The sequence below is a fragment of the Vigna radiata genome, chromosome 6, assembly GCF_000741045.1.
Source record: "Vigna radiata var. radiata cultivar VC1973A chromosome 6, Vradiata_ver6, whole genome shotgun sequence".
Lineage (NCBI taxonomy): Eukaryota > Viridiplantae > Streptophyta > Magnoliopsida > Fabales > Fabaceae > Vigna > Vigna radiata.
This window is the reverse complement of record NC_028356.1, coordinates 37,166,671-37,189,499: the sequence shown is the minus strand read 5'-3', so window position 1 is coordinate 37,189,499 and position 22,829 is coordinate 37,166,671. Positions and strand designations below refer to the sequence as shown.

The window sequence follows — 22,829 nt, the reverse complement described above, 5'->3', positions numbered from 1 at the left end:
TTAACGTGATGGTCAGGTTGATGGGGATGGTTAGGATTGATGGGCTGCTGCGATGGCCGAGATAGACAAGTTGGGTTGGATGGCCAAGATGGAAAGATGGTCGGACTGATGGGATGGATGAATTGGTCGGGCTGGCTACGATGAACAATTGACAAAATGACTAAGATAGACGAGATGGACGGGCTAACGGCTAGGATATATTGACTGGTTGGGCTAACGGGGTTGGCATGATGGTCAGACTAATGAAGATGGATTGAGATGACTGGATGGGTAAGATGTATGAGATGGACGGGTTGAATGGCTTACCAGTTTAGCATGGATGATTTGAATGAACAAGCTGACAAGATGGTTGGACTGATTTGGATGAACAAGTTGACGAGATAGTTGGGATAAACAAAATGAACGGATAGATGAGGTGGTCGAGATAGCCAGGATAGATGGACTAGTTGTGTTGACTGTACTAGTTATGTTAGGTATGATTAACGAGGTGGTAAATGACTGAGATGAACTAGGCTAACAAAAAAACAAAAAAAAACATATTAAAAAAATATTTAGGAAGGACAAATTGTCTGAACTAATCTGCCAAGTTTAGTCATTTTTATCTTCCCTAAGAAAAAAAAAGAAAGACTTTGTTCATGGATTGAAAATATTAGTTTTCTATAATGAATGTTTTTAAATGTATATGATATTTTCTTGAATTTACTTCCAAAGCAAATGTCATGTACACCAAGTTTCTTGGACAAGATTTTTAAAACAATTTATTTTTCTCATAAATTCTTTCTCTTGTTGTTCTTCTTTATCACAAAGAGTGTACTTTAGTGTAATGAAAACGGAGTTGCTAAAGTAATTATTACACTAACCACCACAACATAAAACAATAGTTATTTTAGAACTATCAAAACGGGTAACTCGGCTCAACCCAACCTGACCCACCACGGGTTGGTCATTTAGTGAGTTAACCCAACCCGGCTCACTTATTAGCAAACTTAAAAAATTTGAACCCAATTCGACCCACCACGGGTTTGTGGGTTAAACAGGTTGACCCACTGGCTCACTTAATTATAACTTTTTTAAATAAAAAAATTATAATTTTTTTAATTCAAATCGTAATAAATTTAACTCTATAATGATGTTAAATTTCAAAGACAATTCAAAATAAAAAAAAATATTATACAATTCAAGTGTAATCCAAAAACAAACGCAAAAGCTGACACAAATAAGTTTTGAATATTGATAATTTTCGTATCATTTGTCCTTTTATAATATTAGAGTCTTGAATTGATAAATCTATAATATTTTTCTCTCTTGAAACATACCCATCTACAATATAATAAAAAAATACTAACAAATAATACTAAAACACAAAATAATAAATAATTAAATTAAATTAGATGGGTTGGTGAGCCAACCTAACTCACCACAGTTTCAATCCGGGTGAGCCAGGTTCTAAGTGAGCTAGGTTGAAAACTAATCTGTATAAAAAAATTACATTTTTTTCCCATTCAACCTCACTCAAATCCGTGATGAACCGGATTGACTCGCGAGTTAAAATTAATTTTGACGACACTAAGTTATTTATGTTCATATGGAATTAAAAAATAAATGAACTCACATGAATAAAAAAAATATTATAAAGAAGCAAAATAAATTTATAGAATACAATCCAAAATCGATAGATTCATAAGAAAAAAATTGAAAATAATAATAATACTGTATTAAAACACATGCATGAGTTAAATTTTTTCTATCAATCTAAAATTTAAAATTAATTTAATTCATGTGATTTAAATTTTTGAAAAAAAAATTATTGTAAATTTTATTTGTCTTTAAAATTAAAAGTAAAATTAAAACATCCCTTAGTTCCATACGAGGATAAGTATACACTCTTTTAATTCAATGAGCAAGAGAGTTTTAGAATTTAGTGAGCAATAAGCGAATAGTCTTTATTAAATAATGACATAGAAAATGATATTGTAACACCGACAAAAAGTTTATGTTCCCTTGATATTATTTTTAATTATTTTTTTCTTTTTATTAAATACAAAAATAATACTTTTGTTAAATTAAAATTCTTCTATAAAGATTTGTCAAGTGATAAGAAATGGTGTCAAATAATTTTTTTAATTATATTTTTGCATGTCATTGTTATTAAATAATGATATAGAATGATATTATAACACCAACAAAACTTATATTTTCCCTTGATATTATTTTTAATTATTTTTTCTCTCTTTTTTTTAAATACAAAAAGATTACTTTTGTTAAATTTAAATTTTTCTATAAAGATTTGTCAATGGTAGGAAATGGTGTCAAATAATATTTTTTTTAATTGTATTTTTGCATCTGTACATTGACATTTTCTTTATAAATACATAAATTTATTTTTTGTGATTATTATATTTCTATAATATATCATTAAATAAATGTAACGTATCTCCTTTCTTTACTTCTACAATGTGTGGAGTGTTTAATTAAGGAACAAACCTTCATTGATACACAAATCTTCATCCTCTAATTTGTTTTTTATATTTAATTTAAACCATTTATTTTAAAAATTTATTATACTTCACTATATGTATAATACAACTCAACCGTTTGGCCTTTGGCCTTAATTGCAGTCACTCATGGTCTTGCAGGTACTCGATAAATCTTGGTATAAAGTGTTTGGTTTCAACTGTTCGGTTTTATTTTCGCTTCAACTATTCGGCCACACACGATCTCAAAGGTACTTAACTAATCTTGGTCTAAAGTGTTTGGCCTAAAGTATTTGGCCTTATCTTGGGCTGAACTGCTCCGCCACCCATGGCCTAACAGGTACTTGTCCAATCTTGGTCTAAAGTGTTCGGCCTTACTTTGGTCCTAATTGTTCGGTCACTCATGGCCTCACAAGTGCTCACCCAATCTTAGTCTAAAGTGTTGGGCCTCAAGTGTTCGGCCTAATATTAGCCTCAATTTCTCAGCCACCCATGACCTCAGGTACTCGCCCAATCTTGGCCTCAATTGTTCGGGGTTCAACTGTTCGGTCTTAACTTGGCCTCAACTGTTCGGTCACTCATGGCCTCACAGGTGCTCAACCACATTTGGACTAAAGTGTCCAGCTTAAGGTGTTCGACCTCAACTGTTCGACCATACCTTGGCCTCAACTCGGTCACCCATGGCATTGCAAGAATCTCGATCGACCTCACCGAAGTTCGATGATCGCGGATCTTCCCCAAAGGAATCCCAATCGACTTCATCGAAGGTTGGTGATCGTGAATCTTCACCAAAGGAATCTCGGTCAGTCTCATCGAAAGTCGGTAACCGTGGATCTTCACCAAAAGAATCTCGGTCTGCCTCACCAAAGGTCAGTGACTATGGATCTTCACCAATGGAATCACGACTAGCCTCATTGAAATTTGATGACCGTGGATCTCCACAACATGTAACTCAAGTAAGATTAGTAGCCTATCTGACTCAATCGCCAAAGGCACAACCGATTATAGTCTTCTAACAACACAATTTGATCAATAAACAAAAAGTGCACAGAGACAAAAGCCAACCGAATAATATGTCCTCGTCAGGAATGACATGTGCACAATCCCTTCGCATAATAACATCATGCTCAGGCTTAGGGGCTTGTGTACCGTACAGTCTCCCTTGGCACCAAGTACCACCTAGGTCGACCACCTAGGTTATCCACACAGGCTGACCACCTAGGTCGTTCACCCAGGTCGATAACCCAGGCTGACCATCTAGGTCGTCCAGCCAAGTTGTCCACCCAAGCCGACCAGTCAAGCCATCCACCTAGGTTGTGCCCAATATGACGTAACAGTATGGTCAAATTATCAGTGATAATGACACATTAAGCTCCTAATGCAGATTAAGATGTGATTGAGCTGTCATTAAGCCAACAAAAGGTAAAGGCCAATAACAACTACTATAAATATATGACTTATGGATTATGCGTATTATATGTATCGCTTATTGTGCTAACCGATCGGTTATATTAGTGACTTTAGCATCAAGTTCCTACCCACACGATTTGGATAAAAAAAAAAGAGAGCAAATGACGTAACTTGGATAATAAAAAATCATTAAAGAACTCATCCGATCTTTAGTAGAATGTTTTGAATAATAAGCCTCAATCTCAATATTTTCTATATTTAAAATTTAAAATAATTATACATTTATGTCAACGTTTTCCTATCCTAAAATATTGAGAAAGATCTCATATTTCTAATAAAATAATGTACAAAAAGTGTCTGAAAAAGTAAAAAGATAAATGATATTTTAATACATAATTTTTTTATATTTATTTGAAATTATTTATTATTTATTTTCTTTTTTTTAAATACATTTTTTTTTCTATAACTATTTTTATATTTTATACTACATATATGAAATAAGTATAAAAAAATATATATATCGATATTGCTTAAGGACAAATGCAAGCAAAGAACAGAGTGGAAGAGACTGACTAGAGAAGCTGTATGATCAAAAGGTGGACCTATGAACTTCGCGGTGGAGACTCTCATGCCATATGCGTGCAAGTATTTATTACAAATGCTTATTTATTTATTCTTATCATAACATTATTATCAAATATTCTTGATTAGTCTTTAACAAATTATTGATCTGCTTTAATTAAAAAATTAAAAATAATAATTTCTTCTTGTAAAAGGCTTGTCTAATTTTTTTTTTCAAAAACCGTGGCGTACAAGCAATACTATATAAAATTTGAAAAATATTTGTCTTTTATGTATACTTTTTTTTTTTCATTTCTGTCACTACCAGTAAGATATGACCTATACTTCATCTGTGTGAATACCTGTAATTATAATAAAATAAAGTAAGATATCAAACACTAAATACCATTAAAAAAACCATTTTTTTTCTTTTTTTGGCTCTTAATAAAGGTAAAGAGATGAGAAAAAAAAGGAAATTATTAAAAGAAAAATAAGTACTAGACATTGTTCATTCTTTTCATTTCCCTGTATTCAAAGTATAATCTCAAAAGTAAAAATATTTCCAAACAAAAAACTATTTTTATTTAACATTGTTTTATTTCTTTTGTTTTTTCTCATTATTGGCTTTTATTCAAAAAGATAATAATAAATGAAACTACAATGTCCACGTGACAAAAATGGAGAAGTATCATCCCTACATATATCTCCTCTCTTGTCTAATTTTTATCACATTTTTCACACATTTTCCATCACCATTTTCAATTTTCTCATTAATAGTATTATTTTAAAATTTAATAAATTTTTACATACACTTTATATTTATTATTTTACTTTTTATTTTATTTTTAAAAATACAATAATTATTTTTTATTAACTCAAATATCTCTAAAAGTCAATTTACGTTTAATTTCAATTTTTTTTTTCGTTTGAGTTCTTTCTTCATCTATCTCATATAGTGCAACCCGTTACCATTTTGAAACAATTACACTCCATTCGAGAAACAGCAGTTTATAATTTTTTTATTGACTTTTTATTGATTTAATTCTTAAGTTGTTCATCTCATTTTATTATAATTTTTAAAAAGACTTTATTTTTTATCTAATCTTTTAATTTTTCAAAAACATTAAATTTAATATTTTATATTCTTTTTTTAAAATATCTAATTTAGTTTTAAATTTTTTTAAAACATCTATTTTGATCTTCTTGACTGTTTATTGATTATTTAATTTTTAATCAATCATTTGTTATTTCTCTTTCCGTTGATAATTAAGTTCATTTTTTAAAACCACTATATATAGTCAAGCTAGAAGTTAGCAAATTGATAAAGAGCTAAATTGTTTTTAAAAAGTTAAATGACTAAACTAAAAAGATTAACAACTAAAGATTTTTTTTTTTAAATTCGAATAAAATTAATAACTATGATTAAATTAGAAATTAATTGTTTTTTATTTTACTTTTTACAAAACAGTAAGAAAAAAGAGCTTATGTCTTGAAAAGAGGATAAGGAAAAACAATAGGCGTATATATAACACAGAAGAATAATAGTTAAATGACTCATTTTTATATTTATTTTATAAATAATAATAAAATTTTAATACAAAACAATTTTTTATATGTTTTTTTTTTTAAATAACTAAAAGGTTTTACGTGTATTAAATATTATTTTTCCAAACTGAAAGTTTCTACTGCTAGAAGAAGGCTTGAAAACAAACATTTCAAAGCTGAGTTCAATCATCATCATCATGATTCTTCATTCAATATTCATGATGGTGATTCTTCGTCCTTATTACCTCACCATTTCACTACTTATTCTCACTTCACCAAACTCATCCTCATACATCAACAAAATGAGACAACCTTTTTCAATCTTCTTCACAATTTTCCTTCTCGCCGTCACACTCCCGCCGCCATGTGCCGTCGTCTCCGCTGGTTCCGGCCAGTGGCAGCTTCTTCAGAAAAGCATCGGCATTGTCGCCATGCACATGCAGCTCCTCCACACCGACACTATCCTCATCTTCGACCGCACCGACTTCGGCCTCTCCAACCTGTCCCTCCCCGGCGGCCGCTGCCGCCACGACCCCAACGAACGGGTTGTCAAAACAGACTGCACTGCCCACTCCGTCGAATACGACGTCGCCTCCAACACCTTCCGCGCCCTTTTCCTTCAAACCAACATATGGTGCTCCTCCGCCTCCGTCGCCGCCGACGGAACGCTGGTTCAAACCGGCGGCTTCAACGACGGCGACAGAGTCGTGCGAACATTTTTCCCTTGCGCCACCTGCGACTGGAAAGAAATCCCCGGCGGCCTCGCCGTGCGCCGCTGGTATGCCACGAACCATAAACTCCCGGACGGGCGCCAAATCATCATCGGCGGCAGAAGACAATTCAACTACGAGTTTTACCCTAAAAGCGACGCCACAGCCAAAAACGCGTACTCCTTACCGTTCCTCGTTCAAACCACAGATCCTTTCGAAGAAAACAACCTCTACCCCTTCGTTTTCCTCAACGTGGATGGCACCCTCTTCATCTTCGCCAACAACAAAGCCATTCTCTTAGACTACACCAAAAACGCCGTCGTTAAAACGTTCCCCATCATTCCCGGCAACGACCCCAGGTGTTACCCCAGCACCGGTTCCGCTGTTCTCTTACCCTTACGCAGTAAAACCCCAAACTTTTCTTTTACCGAAGCTGAGGTTTTAATCTGTGGCGGAGCCCCGAGAGGGGCTTATACTCAAGCCAAAAGAAAGCGTACATTTATCGGAGCTTTGACAACCTGTGCCCGGATTAAAATAACCGACCCGAATCCAACCTGGGTCGTGGAGACAATGCCCGGAGGTAAAGGTAGACTCATGAGCGATATGCTTCTCCTTCCAAACGGCAACGTTTTGATTATTAACGGGGCAGGTTCCGGAAGCGCTGGCTGGGAATACGGGCGCGACCCGGTTCTGGCTCCGTTAGTTTATTACCCGGATAACAATCCGGGGTCGAGGTTTGAGATTCTTAACGCCAGTAACACTCCTCGAATGTATCACTCAACTGCGATTTTGGTTCGTGATGGGAGGGTTCTGGTTGCGGGGAGTAACCCCCACGTGGGGTACAATTTCTCGCACGTGATTTTTCCCACCGAGCTCAGCGTGGAAGCGTTTTCACCGCCGTATTTAGAAGCGGCGTTTCAGAATGTGCGTCCGAGAATCGTTGGTCCGGTGTCGGGGACGAGGGTAGCCTATGGGCAGACAGTGAAGGTTCGGGTCGACGTGGCAGGCGGGTCTTTGGTTCGGAGTTTGGTGCGGGTGACGGTGTTGGCGCCGCCTTTCAACACGCACTCTTTTTCGATGAATCAGAGGATGCTGGTGCTGGAACCCAGCAACGTGACAAACGTTGATGGACCAACGACGTTTGAGTTTGAGGTGACAACACCCGGTTCGCCCGTTCTTGCACCACCCGGTTTTTATCTACTGTTTGTGGTCCACCAGGAAATTCCAAGTGAAGGAATTTGGATCCAAATACTTTAATCCTTATCAGAACAAAACCCTAAGAAATTCATATTTATAAAACCTTATAATATTGCTTGTGTATAGTTTCTAGTAATATTAACTAGAAGTTTATGACATCCTAGTTGCATGTGGATAGAAGGATTTGGTGTGGTCACTGGAAAATGTCCGTGACTAATATAAAGATAATGTTTAAATTTCAGTGTAATGTAATCAATAAATATTAAAATATTATTGTTTTAATATACATATTATATATTCCTAATGTGGATCTGTGGATCAATGATAAAGTACTTTTTTATTTTTAAATATTATACTGTGAGGTATTATCTGGGCATGTTTGACATTGAAGATCACGCCCAGTAGGTTGTAGTATGAACAAGAACAATTGCAGTCATGTGATGTGTAAAACAGAACTCTAAAAACGACAGTGACAAAGTTGGCAGAAGCATATGTTGCAATAAGAAACAATGAACATAATAGTAGTACAGATTTCTTCACGTAAATGCACCAAACCTTATAAAAAATATAACAGGAATCATACAATGACATATATTAATATTTATTTGGCTGTAGGAATACAATAATTATTAAAATTAAACTTTTATATCTGTACCAAAAAACAAAACTGATAATGTCAAATGCAAAAATGTGTGTCTAAAAATATTATCACTCAAAATATAATTAAATGCATGAAAATTTGTACTAAGTTAAATTTTTTTATTATAATTATATTAAAAGTATCATATATTAAAGAGTGTATTATAAAATGAGGTTTAAATGGTATTTTAAATCTCTAAATATCTCTATTGTACTATTTCAATTATGTAAACAATGAAAGTGACCCCAAATTTGCAAGTTTATGAAAGTTTTTTATTAAAAATTGGAAAGTTTTATTTCCTGAAAATATATATTCGATCTAAATCAATTAAATCAATAGGACGTGTATCTGGCTTTTGTGATTAAAAGAAGCTTAATTTGATTTAAATCAATATTAAATAACAGACTGAATCAGAGAAATGTACAATCCTCTTTGATCTTACACTGGAAATGTTATTATTTTTTATTTATAATAACATTCAAAAGCTGATTATATTTAGTGAGTTTGGTTAATCAAAATTGTCTTTTGTCAATTATCATATACAACTAAGAAGGGGTCACGTAAACTAATTAAAAAATATTTATCATAATCCATTCATTTTTCAATCTTTTAAACATATTATCGAATATTTGGGTTAAAAATAAATCTTCATTAAAAACAAACAGCCTATAATAATTGTTAGACTTATGTGTTTTTAATAAAATATTTAAAAAAATATTATCAACACTAAAAGCACCAACATAAATATTTTTATATTAGTTTATTCAATCTTAAATTACGTTTAATTTTATCTTAAATAAAACTGATAAAATTATTGTATAAAAATAAAAACTTATGAAATTATTATTTTGATATTATTTTTCTAAAATAATATAAATTATTTATGTATTTGAATTCAGATTTCCAAAAGCTCATTTACAAGTAGAAACAATGTCCTTTATACACTTTAGGGATGAAAGAATTGATGAAGCATTTTATGAAAGTTTGTTTATTTGGAAAAGAAAACAAAAGTGGTATGACATATGATATGGTTTGTATCACAGTTTGCTTAAACTGTGAAAATTCCAAACCATTTATCTCCAAATATTATCTGTTTGCGTTTGTTTTGACAATTTCCTCATATCAATAATTACAAAATATTATCTCAATGTATGGAGTTTCTCAGAAATCAATTCCAAATTCCAAAAAACCAGACACTGACACCACCAAAATTTCATAGTTAGACTCACTGCAGAACTCAATAAATAGCAGTGTGCCAGACTCATTTCTCTCTGTATGAATATAATATCATAATTCTTACAAGGATGGTCTTTTAATTAAATTTTAGTTTGGCTTTTTTTAGATTGGATGATGGAAAATAAAAGGGTGAAAACAACAGTCAATGAAGAAAGTTGTAGTAAAAAACGACATTATTTGTATTGGGTAAAAAATAGAGAAAAAAAAAACAAAATTATCAACTTTATAAAATGAATGGATCGGTTTAAAAAAGAAAAAACAAATTTTAGTTGGCTTTTTCTATAAAATAATTGAAGAATATAAAATTAGGTTAAATTAAATAGTAGTAACTCAGTTACATAAAAAAGTAAATAATTAATTATAATTAGGTTAGTTAATTGATTAATTTTGTCTAAACTCAAATAATTTATATAATTTAGGGTTAAATATGTTTTTAGTCCCTATATTTTGGGGCGATTTTGGTTTTAGTCTCTCTTTCAAACTAGGTACAATCTAGTCCTTCAACTTTAGAAAACTCTAGTTTTAGTCCTTTTTACCATATTTTTTTAAACTTTATTTGTTGTTTCAAACGCTCAATTAACATTGAAGCAAAAATGTGTCAAACAGTGTAAAAAATCCAAATGCTATAATTAAACGTGCTTGAAACAATAAATAGTTAAAAAAATTTGGTAAAAATGACTAAAACCAGAGTTTTCTAAAATTGTTGTACCTTAGTTTGAAAGAGAGACTAAAACCAAAATCACCGGACTAAAAACATATTTAACCCTATAATTTATTATGATAATAACACCATTAGCATGATATACTGTGTGAAAAAAAAATGTTTTTAGCTTATATTATTGATTAAAAACCATTCATAAACGATTGCTTGAGTATATTTCATCAGTAGCTATAATAATATTCAAAAGTTTTATAATTGATTATATTTTAATTCATAACTTCATATATATAACCCAAACTCCTCAGAAATTCAATTATAATAAAGATATAATTAGTTATATAGACATGTGTATCCGTAGGGGCAGATGATACGTGACGAGATCTCGAGGACCAGATGACACGTTCGGTAAACATCTTCGACGCGGGTACAGCGTCTTTCCACCGGTAACATGCTAACCTTGTCTGTATCGATCCAATTTTATCTGATATCTCCATAAGGACGTTTGTCCAATACCATCCTAGGTAGGAGATGCGGTGTGTTCCTGCCGGTGATATGATAACCTTATCTGTATCGTTCCAATACCATCCTAGGTAGGTCGTTCGGCTGCGATCGTAGACCAAAGCATCAGAGCAGGATTAAGGTAAGACATGATTAAGGGTATTGGGTCACCATTGGGCCGTGATTAAGATTTTGCTAATTACGAACCCATGACAAAAACTATAGAGGTCAAAGGTATGAGGTAGCTGGTTCATATTTACTGTACATTTATTCCTGTTCTCCCTTTATTGAGTGAACAATGCACTGATTTGAGCGTCGAAAGACCTTTGACAGGTACTCGGTCGGGCATATTTTGGAAGAAGGATCCAATGCTTGATTGAACAGAGTTGGCGACATAGAGATGGAAGGTGTGACCGAACGTCCAAGAAGATAAATTGTGTAGGTGCGGATGGTAGTTTGACTGCATAATCAAAACAACGCATAAAAAATATTTATTTTTATAAATAAAGCATATCAAATATGTAAATCCATGTGATAATTATAGTCGTCCTTTGAAAATTTCTAAACTTAATCTTTAAAGGTAATAATATAATCGATTACGTATGTCTAAATAATCCCTCGATTATACTACAGGTAACTTTCCTTAAATTTCAATGAAGCAAATCAGTTATTGCAAATTACTATAAGTATCCTTCACCAATCTCTAACATTGCAAGCACGGATTCAAACAAAGTCTTAAAAGATTATGATCTAAGCATATATTAAAGGATATAAGATTATTTTAATATGGTTGGAATTGAAAAATAGAATGGGTGGCTTGTGACAGAAGATGTTGTGGATGAGTGTGTCTGAATTTAGATTCACGGGTGCTTCATATAAACACCGATTCACTTCACGGGTCATTCAAATTTCATTCACGGGTCTCACTAATTTCTCCTTTTTTATTCTGCAAAAACTTCACTTTTTATGTTCCTCAGACCATGTAGGCCCCTTTTCCTTTTTCTCTTTCAAAACTAACCACATTAACAAATTTTTCCATTTTTATTTCATGCACATTAAATACAGTAATTTATTTTTAAAAGTATATTATATTTTTCATCCCATGATTTCAAAAAGTTCAATTATTTTTGGTCAATATAATATTTTTCACCTACGTGATCCATAAAAAACAACAAAAAGTAGATCAAGAAAAAAAAACATAATGATACGATCATATTAGGAAAAATAAATGAAGTCAATTCTATTTAATTAATAATATAATAACTCAATTAAACAGAAGGAGCAAATTGCAATAAACAAAGTTGTGTATCCATTAAAGAATCTCAATCTAATATCTATAACAAATACTAAATTATATAATTTGTTTAAATAAAAATAAATTCCGGACGAATAAACTAAAATCGCTGAAAAAACAATCAGAACCAATTAAAAGTATTTAAAAGAAAATCTAATAACGAGATTGTATTAGTCAAACATCAGTCTTTACGCTGTAGAAATGCTAAGAACTAGATGATATATTGTATCTTCTGTACATCACATTGAAACTCAGAAAAAACTAAAACCCTAAAAGAAAGAAATATACTGCGAAACAAAGAAATACGAATGCTTCATAAAATTGGCCTAAGCACGTTCTCCACGGATACGGCGAGCCAGTTGAATATCTTTAGGCATAATGGTGACCCTCTTCGCGTGGATTGCGCACAAATTGGTGTCCTCAAACAAACCAACCAAATAAGCCTCAGCGGCTTCCTGAAGAGCAAGAACTGCGTGGCTCTGGAACCTCAGATCAGTCTGTCAAACACCAAACATATTCAGTATGACGAAATTACCAAATGGGTAAAAGTATGAACGATTTGATTTTTCAAATTAGAACAAACCTTGAAATCTTGTGCGATTTCACGAACCAGACGCTGGAATGGAAGTTTGCGGATCAGTAGCTCTGTGCTCTTCTGGTACTTACGGATCTCACTGAAATCAATCAAGGAATAAATCAATATTACTAGAAAAGGAGATAACGAAGAGAAACACCATGATTTCTGATAAGGGCGATAATTACCGAAGAGCGACGGTTCCAGGGCGATAACGATGGGGCTTCTTCACGCCACCGGTAGTCGGTGCAGATTTCCTCGCAGCCTACAATAAAATCGCGAATTAATGAATAATTAACATTCAAAATCATGAAATCGGGTAATCGGAAAAATAAATTCTCAAAAACCCTTTGTCAGTCGCCAAGAATACGCGATTGAATCTGGAAAACGAAACAACCAGAAACCCTAGCATGCGAAAGACCTAAATAGCACTTGAATTTGAAAAACCCTTTATTTGACAACAGGAATATGCAATTGAATCAGAAAAACTTAACAACCAGAAAACCTAGCATAGGAAACCCGTAAATTGTACATGAATTTGAAAATCCCTGTGTTTGTCAACAGGTATGTGCAATTGAATTAAAAAATTTGCACAATCAGACACCCTAGCATATGAAAACCCTAAATTGCATTTGAATTTGAAAAACCCTTTCTTTGTCAACAGGAATCTGAAATTGACTTTCAAAAACGTCAAATCAAAAGCCCTAGCATAAAGAAACCCTAGATTGCAATTGAATTTCAAAAAGAAACATCCGTTAATGAACAAGAATAGGCAATTGACTTTGATAAAAACGTGATAATAAGAGGAAATCAAATACCTTGGTGGCGAGCTGCTTCCTTGGAGCCTTTCCACCGGTGGACTTGCGAGCGGTTTGCTTGGTACGAGCCATGGGAGAAGAGAAATAGGTGAAGAGAGAAAATTGGTATTTCGATTACGCAAACGAATAATGTCTTAGATACGAAAAAAAGAGAACAGATTTATGTATTTATATAAGCGTGTGTAATACGAGGGTTAGGTCGGTTTAATTAGAGATAAGCGAGCGTGGACTTTTAATATATTTAATTATTAATGATCGCGATCCGTGTGCTCGTTTCTTATTGGCTGGAGCGTAAAGAAAGGATTGCCAGCGTGCACCATTTGTGTTTCTTTCGTTAAAACTTCTATTCTCTAAGCCCCTGTGTCGTTTTTATGTTACCAAAAAAACACAAACTATAATACTAAACAAAAATATAGTATTACATTATTTTAATTTGATATTTAAAAGAAATTAATTAATTTATTTTCAAACTTTTTAGTGTTGTATCTATTTTTTATAAGGTGTATATACTTTTTTCTTATTAGGATAAGTCAAATTTATTTAAATGTTGAATTTAAGTTCAAGAAAACATTTGTTTGGCTTTTTGTTTAGAGTGTGAAATATAATTTGATCTATTTCAACAAACTTAGTTGTGCACTTTGATATATTCGAGTTATTCAAAATATATTTATTTGGTAAAAAGGATTAAAATCAGAGTTTTCTAAAGAGATTAAATTGTACTTTACTTTCAAAATAGACTAAAATCAAAATTGTCCCAAAATATAAGAACTAACAACATATTTAACCCATAAATATATAAGTAATGTAAAACTCGTGTTATACTTATATTAAGATGGATTTAAAATTTATTTTAAAGAATTATAATAATGATACGTGAAACATATTTTAATTATATGTATTATTTATTGGATATATAAAATTATTTGCATATCGCTACTTATATTTGTTAATATTCACTTTAGTGTTAATATACAAATATATTAAAGAAGGATTGTTTAAATCTCACAAGGTCATATAATATATTGATATCATAAATATTTTTTATATCATATATCAACTAAATATATGGTTACTTAGTTAATAATATGTTATTATTATTATAGTATTGATTTATCATAAACGTGCTAAGATTTTATTATATTCATTTTTAATATTAATTTAGATTTAAAATTCATATTTTTAATTATCATAGCAGGTCATTTAAAATATATTTTAATGAAGTTTTGTTCTTTTAACTTACTGTGTGTCACTCATTATGGAAACGCTATTTACACTTATATCTCATAAATATATTAAAATTTTCGCATTAGTTAAAAATAAGACAAATTTATAATATATAAATACGTGTATTTTGTGTATTTTATATTATAAACAAAAGTTGTAATAACTAAAATGATAAAATTAAATTGACATGTACTATTCATTAGAAAGTGAACTCACATAATCATAAAATCTAATACTCGTAAAAATTAAGATTGGTTCATAAGAATAATAAATTTTGCATCTGTCCTAAAAACAAAAATTTCTGCATACAGATATATCAAAATTTATCAAAGTGTCACTAATACAAAAATAGGTTTCTAATGTGCTTAGACTTTGATTTCAACAAAAACATAAAAATGTGCAATGACATCTTGCAATTTTTACAAGTTTACAAGTTTTTGTTAGGAATCCCTTTTAGCATTGATAAATGAACAATTGAGCCCAAAGATGGGTTATAAAAGAACAAATTTAAATTTTTCAACTCATTACACACTTATCATGATTTACTGTCTCGTCTTGTTTCTTTACAGAACTGTTGTCATATGATTTTGACTTTGTACCTTCCAAAAGGAACTTTAGACTGTTCAAATTCTAAAGGGATCCTGTGATATTGGTTGCTCAGAAAACTGATGTCATAAACTCCTTTTGTTTCGATTTTACGAATAACAGAGGCCAAAGGTGAGTTAAAAGCTAGAAATGGCTCCAAAACTTTTATCTTTTAAATATTTCACAATGTTTTTGACATCGGTTGTTAGGAGAATCGAGACCAAACAATAGATATTGCTCTGATTATTAAAATAACTAGGGCAATATGTCTTTAGAGTGGTAAGAAAAAGTACAAATTCATAAAATCCTTAACAATTTCTTTTTATGTTTCTTTACTACTCTCGAACCCCTCCTGTTGGCTAATAATACTGCATTGATTCCAAACGTTGTGGTCATTGCCTCCAATGTCTCATCATTGTCACCATTGACGTGGATTGAACTCCTTCTGAATGGTCTTTCATTTGTTCGTTTGTTTTTATATTTTTTTTGGGTGTTCTTGAGTTACTTTTGGTTTCTAAAACTAATCAGTTTTATTTTTTTGTGTCTAGGTATTGTTTTCTCTAATGCACTTTTGATGCGTTACAAAACTCAAGTATCATCACCATTCTCCATTGTTCTTTACCTTTTCGCTCTCAAATTCTTTTTTTTAAGGCTTAATACCTCTATTGGTCCTCTTATTTGTCAACTAGTCTTATTTTGGTCCTCAAGTTTGCAACAGTCTAAATTTAGTCACAATATTTGAAAATATGAACACATTGTATCACATCCGTTAAGTGGTAGCAGACGACGTTAATTTGAGCTGACTTGTATTTTTGTTTTATGTTTTAAAATTATTAAATCCATGTGGCGGTGTTCCTTCTTCTTCCCTCAATCAATCAGTGATCACTCACTCCTCCGACCATGCTTCCTTTCCATTCCCACCCTCAAACCCTCATTCCCCATACACACACCCTTTCTTCCTCTTAAACTAAAACCTCCATTAACACAAAGGGTCATCGTTACAATTTTTATTTTTCCTGGAAAATTTATTTTCCGTAAACCACCATAGTCATCTCCAATAATGTGTGCATCTCTGAATCAGACGAGTGAGTGGAAAACACAATGATAAAAAACACAATATAAAATGGCAGCACCACCAAATATCAATAACTAGGAGCCTTTAAGCATCCAATGTGACATCCATTACCACTGACCAACACCAATTTCGTAATTCCTTCCTCACCAATCAATTTAAACAATATATTCAGACCAAACAAACACAGAGCAAATGACGAACTTGTCTATGGGCTATTAATCGAAATCGTCGTCATCAATTATCTCTTTATTCCCTTCACACTCACAACCCAACAACTACAACCTCAATCTCTATCCCATTTTAACGCAACCCCTTTTGATTCTAGCGACTATTTATGCTCAGTATATTCGTTGTTCGTAACAATCCTAAAAAAAACCTCATCGCTGTTGCGGCCTTCGAACTCTTCTGAAGTGGAAGATTTGAAACCAGCGTCTCCAGAAGCTCCTTCTGCTACGTTCTGTCGCAACGGATGACGACAACGAAGGTAACGGCAATGGCTTCCGATTCGATCTTGAAACACCAGGAATGTACTTCTTAGCATAATACATCACGCATGTTTCAATAATCTTAGGACTCAGCTCCGCAGTTTTCATCGCAAGAATCAATCTCTTGAACAGAGGCAAACGCAAAAGCGCCAGATCTTCAAACCAAGAATCGTCATGACCGGTGCCGGCCTTTCTTCTTCCTGAACCGTCAATTCCATTCCAGAGGACCTGTTTGGAAGCAGTAGTGGCGTCACTCACTGGCCATCCGAACAATGCAGGATCCGCGGACGAAGCTCTGGAAACCACAGAATCAACACACCTCTGCATGATTCCAAGCGTTTCCACCATAAGCATCAAGGAAAGATTTTAGGGTTTTGATGGAGTCCTTAAGGCTCTTGAGCACGTGCTCTGAGAGGAACCAAAATCCCTAAATCCCAATTGCCACTTAAAAAAAAAATAACACCACGTGAACAACACTTAACGCCGTTTACTATCACTTAACGGAGATATAATGTGTACATATTTTCAAAAATTGTGACTAAATTGAGACTGTTGCAAATAGACTAAAAGGAGATTAGTTAACAAAGGTATTAAGCCTTTTTTTAATCTTAAACTTATTTTGTAATATGAGACTAATTAAATATAATGTTGTAATAAATTATTCAATTTTTATATGTTTGATATGTGAATAATTTTATGATAAAATACATGCTGTATTTAATTAACCTTATAAGATTCAATACAAAAATTATTTATCATCTCAAAGTTTGTTACAGAAATATATATTTTAAAAATGAATGTAAGAAGAGACAATAATTATAATTTATAGTATTAAATAAATACAAAATTTATATATACGTATCTTAAAATTCTTGAATACAAAATTTTCAAGGTGAAGAAAACATTTGTTTAGCTTTTTGTTCGTATGCTCAAATAATAGTGCGAAATATAATTTATTAATATTATAAAGTTATTATATTTATTAATATTATTTAAAATTTATGAAAAACTATATTAAAAATATCACATCAATTAAAAACTCATCCATATTGGCATAATTCAATAACAAAATTAAGTTGACATCATTCATTACAGAGTACAATCACGTAATCATCACGTAATAATAAAATTTAGGATTGGTTCATGAGAACAACAAATTTTTGTTTCTGTTCTGAAAACAAAAATTCTCCATACAAATAAGTCAAAATTTATTAAGGTGTGGGTCTTTGGAATTTCTTACTTGTAAAATTGTAAAGAGAATTTAAGAACAATGAGATGTTAAAAAAAACAAATTAAAATATCTTATAATTATAATATGCTAATATTATCTTTCACTATTTTAAATATATAATGGTATCAAATAGTATACAATACTAAGAAAATTAATCTCTAATTAAAAATATTTAATATAATTATAAAGTATCTATAATTATATTATAAAATATTATAAATGATGTAAATTAATAATAACTGATAATTTAAATTAAATATGATTTCTTATTCATAATTAATATTTTAATAACAATTTTTTATTTTTTTAAACATATCTTAATATGCAAATGAGACCAGAATCTGTATAATTTAGTTTAAAATTGATAATTATATATAGAAATCAAGGAACCTTTAATATTTAAACTCATTTTTACCAAATACCAATCACAAACGCACTTTATGATAAAAGTGAGATATCTATGTAAAAACGTAGTATTTTAATTGGTATTAGTAAATTAATTAAATTTGTGATTAAAGAATAATCATTGAAAATAAACAAACAATATGTAAAATGTTGAAGAGTTATAAGATATTTCAAACTCTTTTTGTTGGAGTCGGAATATATTGAATGCTTAAAGTATGTTAATTGTAATTTATTAGATTGCCTGTCATATAAATACAAAGTTATCATTCAATACTGATTGAAATAGTTCATATTTCAAAACCAGATTTCAAAGACTTCAACTGTCTGTTAAGTTAAAGAAAATAATGATTCATAATAAGGAATTTTATTAAAGGCAAAAAAAACCACGACCAACCACAAAAATTGCAATCACAAACTAAAACACCTACTTCTTGGAAGCAAGACTGCGTCAGATTACAAATTTTCATCACCTGCTATATCAGCCAGGGATAACTGTAAATTTCATACTTCTCATCATCCACAGCGCTGCTTAATTCGAAGATTGACAACCAGTAACAAATGATGGTAATGATAAACATCAAAACACAGACAATTCAATAGAAAAAGAAAACATTATTTTAAATCGGATTCAGTAGCCTCAGACCGTCCTAGTTCAAAATTTTCCACAAAAATGCGAAAAATCGCATTTCAGCTAGTTATGATATCTGCATCATTGACCACTGCACCAATTAATCAGATACAAACTTTGCCTATCGTAAAGATTGACAAAAACAGTGATTAAAACCATTTCAAATAATGATTGAAAAAACAAAGAAGGTTGCACAAGTATAAATAAAAAAGCGGCAAAGAAAATCGAAATGTACGAATGCGGCATCAGATCTTCCTATTCAATGAAAAGTATTCATCGCACTCAAATCAAAGTTTGAGTACTCAACATTTCGAAAGATTCATCAATTGGCGTCTTGTAGAACAAGCACAGAGACAAAACATACAGATTGAGAGAGAAAAGAATAAAGAGAAAGGTGGAGAAGAGGGAACCTGTAAACGAAAACTAGGGTTTTACTGAACAAAATGAAAGTAGCTTCAATTTATAGGACGGGACGGAGCACGCTGATTCGGAAACCTAATGGATGGCTGTGGTTATATGGAATTTTACAAGGTCTCGAATTTGTGGGCCGGTTAATGATCCTTCGGCCCAATCTGTCTGACAACAAGTATTTGGGCCAGCAACGGCTATTTAATTTGGGTCCTGACTCGAGGTTTTGTTCGTATTGGAAGCTTGCGGATCAGAAGCTCTGTGCTCTGCGGGTATTTACTGATGTTGCGGAAATCAATAAATGGACAGATCAAGTTATCACTAATTGAAACAAAATTCTATTTGTAATTAATAATTTAATGAAGTTTATATTTATAACATATTGATGTTATACTTATAAAAAAAATATAATTTTATTTTAAGTATAACGTAATGTCAAATGACATATAATACTATAAAATTTAATGTATAATTAATATGATTTAATATAATTTAAAATCTCTATAATATTCTTATAAAATATTTTAAATTTTATAATTTATATTAAATATGGTTTCATATTGTAATTAATATTTTGAAATATATTTTCATTTTTAAATAAAACTTAGCATTTATATAAATGTTGCATAATTTAGTTTAAAATAAATGTTATGCATAAATATTATATAATAATTAATGTTAATTATAGAGTTTTTACTAAATATCAAGCAACAAAAAATTAAGGGTGTGTTCTCCCTTGAGAGAGTAGATGAATTTAAAGAAAATTGAAAGTAAATTATGTAGGGTTTTTTTTTTTAAGATATTTAGAGGTGATTGAGATTGAATTTTAAAATAAGGTTTGTTAATGATTGACTAATGTGTTATATTAAAAAAATGTTTTAATTGATAAAACATGAAGATTATCAAATTATACTTAGTTTATTATAATTAAAAAATTGAAGATATATAAAAAAAATCTATGTATTGAATAATATATGTATTAAATTGTAAATTAAATATTATAAGATGTTCCCATAGAAGCTTTAATCGGTTATACTGAAATTTTAATCGATTACGTGTGAAAGCTAATAAAAGCATTGTGAAGATTTCACAGAATAATAAAAAAAATATAATTATTATTTTTGATTATTTATACTTAATATTAATTTCATTATTATAATTATTAAAATCAACCAATCTCAGAGTTGGAATGGATTTCCTCGTTTATTAGAATCGATCATTGCGATGGAATATGTTGTATGGTTATATTATTTTGTGTTTAACATGTTATGATATTTTGTATATTATGATATTTGTGGTTGTTCACCCTTGCATGTTGTGGTTGTGGTTTTCAATTACGATGTACGGGAGTACATGGCGTTGTAGATAAAGGCCGGATCGATGTAGTTGACAAAAGTTGGGATTTTTATATTGGGATTAATTACTTATTATGTTTAAAACTTTTCAGACTTGATATTTTTATGTAACAATGATATTATAGAATTTTAGACAATGTTTATAATTATGTTTTGTTTTCGTGTTTTCATTCAAATATAGTTTGATTGCCTTAAAGAATTGTTTTATCGAAATATTTTGTGAAAATTTTTACATCGTGGTATCTCGAAAATCGGGGTGTTACATTTGGTATAACTATCAAAACAGGTTACCCGACCTGATCACGGGTTGGTCACTTAGTGAGTCAACCTAACCAGTTCATTTATTAGCGAGTCAGAAAAATTCAAACTCGGCTCAACCCACCACGGACTAGTGGGTAAACGGGTTGGTTCACTCGCTCACTTAAATGCAAGTTTTTTTAGAAAAAAAAATATAAAATTTCTATAATTTAAATCTAAACAAATTTTACTTCGATTTTACAAATAGGGATCTTAAATAATTATTTCAAGCACAAAAAATAATAAATATCTTTTTATAAAATTAAAATTGAATTTTAATAAAATAAAATTAGGTGAGTGGGTTGGTGGGCAAACCTGGCCCACCACGGGTTCAATCTGCATGAGCCGAGTTTAAATGAGCTAAGTTTAAATGAGCTAGGTTGAAATCTGACCCACATAAAAAAATACAATTTTTTCAAACCCAACCCAACTCGAACCCGTGGTGAACCGGGTTGGCCTGTGGACTGTGACCCATTTTGACAGTTGTAATTAAATGGGATAAAATGTCTTTTCACTATAATCACTCTTAAATCTTTCCTATCAATTAAAAATGAAATATCTATGCATCCCGCAAATCATCGCTTCGAAATACATGAAAACAAACGTAAATTAAACCATAATTTCATCAACTCAAATCATCGTGTATAGTACATCATCCCAAAACGAACAAAGCGTACATAATAATGAAAGTAAGATATTCTTATAAAATCACTTTTTAGGTTTTTTGGTACTATTGGGCGACTACTCGGGGAGTTCATTTGATTTGACTGCTCTTGGTCGCCCACTTAGGGCCAACCTTTGGGAAATACCCTGTGATTAACTACATCGACCGAATGACACGACTGACCGATTATAGAATGTTTAAATTAATAATGGTAATAAAGAATCAACATGTTAATGTTAGTTAAGGTATGATTAGACCGTTATTAGGTCGATAAAAAGGTAAAAGCTCATAAAAACACTATGAATAAAGGTCTAAGATATGAATTTCATATACATGCACATAACATGCATCACATCATTAATTGTTAAAATATCAATTATCCACTAACTTTACAATTGGAGTATCTTTTACAAGTATCACATGAATGGTTCTACACAAACAAGGGACCTTAAGAACTTAAAGAACAAGAGAAAAGCATAACATGACAAACAATAAGGAAATTGACACAATATGACTAGGGCTGGCAAAAATAACTGATCTATACTGTACTGCAGTTAACTGTACTCTATTGTACTAAAAATAACTGATCCATTTCTAGTAACAGTTCAGTATAATATCTTATGGTTCAGTTTTTAAAAACTAAACTGATAACAGTTACAGTTCAGTTAACTGTGAGAACTGTATCTANTCTTACATCTTCTCTAATTTCAGTTCAATTGTTTCATCTTGTCAAAAAAACTTTATTTAATAATAAAATATTAATAAAAATAATTGTTCACATAAAAAAATAATAATTAAGTTTTTTAAAACAACTTTTTTATCACAAAATTTATATTTTTATCAATAAAAATAAA

General features: G+C 31.2%; 3 protein-coding genes across 3 annotated transcripts; 1 reads left to right on the top strand and 2 right to left on the bottom strand.

Moving 5' to 3' along the window:
* Positions 1 to 6,096: 6,096 nt before the first annotated feature.
* LOC106764091 (aldehyde oxidase GLOX1-like) lies at positions 6,097 to 8,135 on the top strand. The gene has a single exon (XM_014648312.2). It carries the CDS (start codon positions 6,188 to 6,190, stop codon positions 7,955 to 7,957), a length of 1,770 nt encoding a protein of 589 aa, XP_014503798.1. The 5' UTR covers positions 6,097 to 6,187; the 3' UTR covers positions 7,958 to 8,135.
* Positions 8,136 to 12,364: 4,229 nt separating this feature from the next.
* Positions 12,365 to 13,773, bottom strand: LOC106764731 (histone H3.3). Its single transcript, XM_014649089.2, has 4 exons — positions 13,619 to 13,773; positions 12,989 to 13,065; positions 12,810 to 12,900; positions 12,365 to 12,723 (listed from the first exon to the last, which is right to left on the bottom strand). Exons 1-4 carry the CDS (start codon positions 13,688 to 13,690, stop codon positions 12,553 to 12,555), a joined length of 411 nt encoding a protein of 136 aa, XP_014504575.1. The 5' UTR covers positions 13,691 to 13,773; the 3' UTR covers positions 12,365 to 12,552.
* A 2,731-nt stretch (positions 13,774 to 16,504) lies between these two features.
* Positions 16,505 to 19,892, bottom strand: LOC111241899 (BTB/POZ domain-containing protein At5g66560-like). The gene is made up of 2 exons (XM_022782627.1): positions 19,662 to 19,892; positions 16,505 to 17,431 (listed from the first exon to the last, which is right to left on the bottom strand). Exon 2 carries the CDS (start codon positions 17,339 to 17,341, stop codon positions 16,880 to 16,882), a length of 462 nt encoding a protein of 153 aa, XP_022638348.1. The 5' UTR covers positions 17,342 to 17,431; positions 19,662 to 19,892; the 3' UTR covers positions 16,505 to 16,879.
* Positions 19,893 to 22,829: the final 2,937 nt, after the last annotated feature.

Bases quoted from the DNA above. Each gene is read 5' to 3' on its own strand.
- LOC106764091 (XM_014648312.2), top strand. From the start codon at position 6,188: ATGATTCTTCATTCAATATTCATGATGGTGATTCTTCGTCCTTATTAC.
- LOC106764731 (XM_014649089.2), bottom strand. From the start codon at position 13,690: ATGGCTCGTACCAAGCAAACCGCTCGCAAGTCCACCGGTGGAAAGGCT. The intron at 13,066-13,618 runs GTATTTGATTTC...ATTTTATTGTAG, and splicing joins GGAAGCAGCTCGCCACCAAG to GCTGCGAGGAAATCTGCACC. The intron at 12,901-12,988 runs GTAATTATCGCC...GATTGATTTCAG, and splicing joins CCTGGAACCGTCGCTCTTCG to TGAGATCCGTAAGTACCAGA.
- LOC111241899 (XM_022782627.1), bottom strand. From the start codon at position 17,341: ATGCTTATGGTGGAAACGCTTGGAATCATGCAGAGGTGTGTTGATTCT.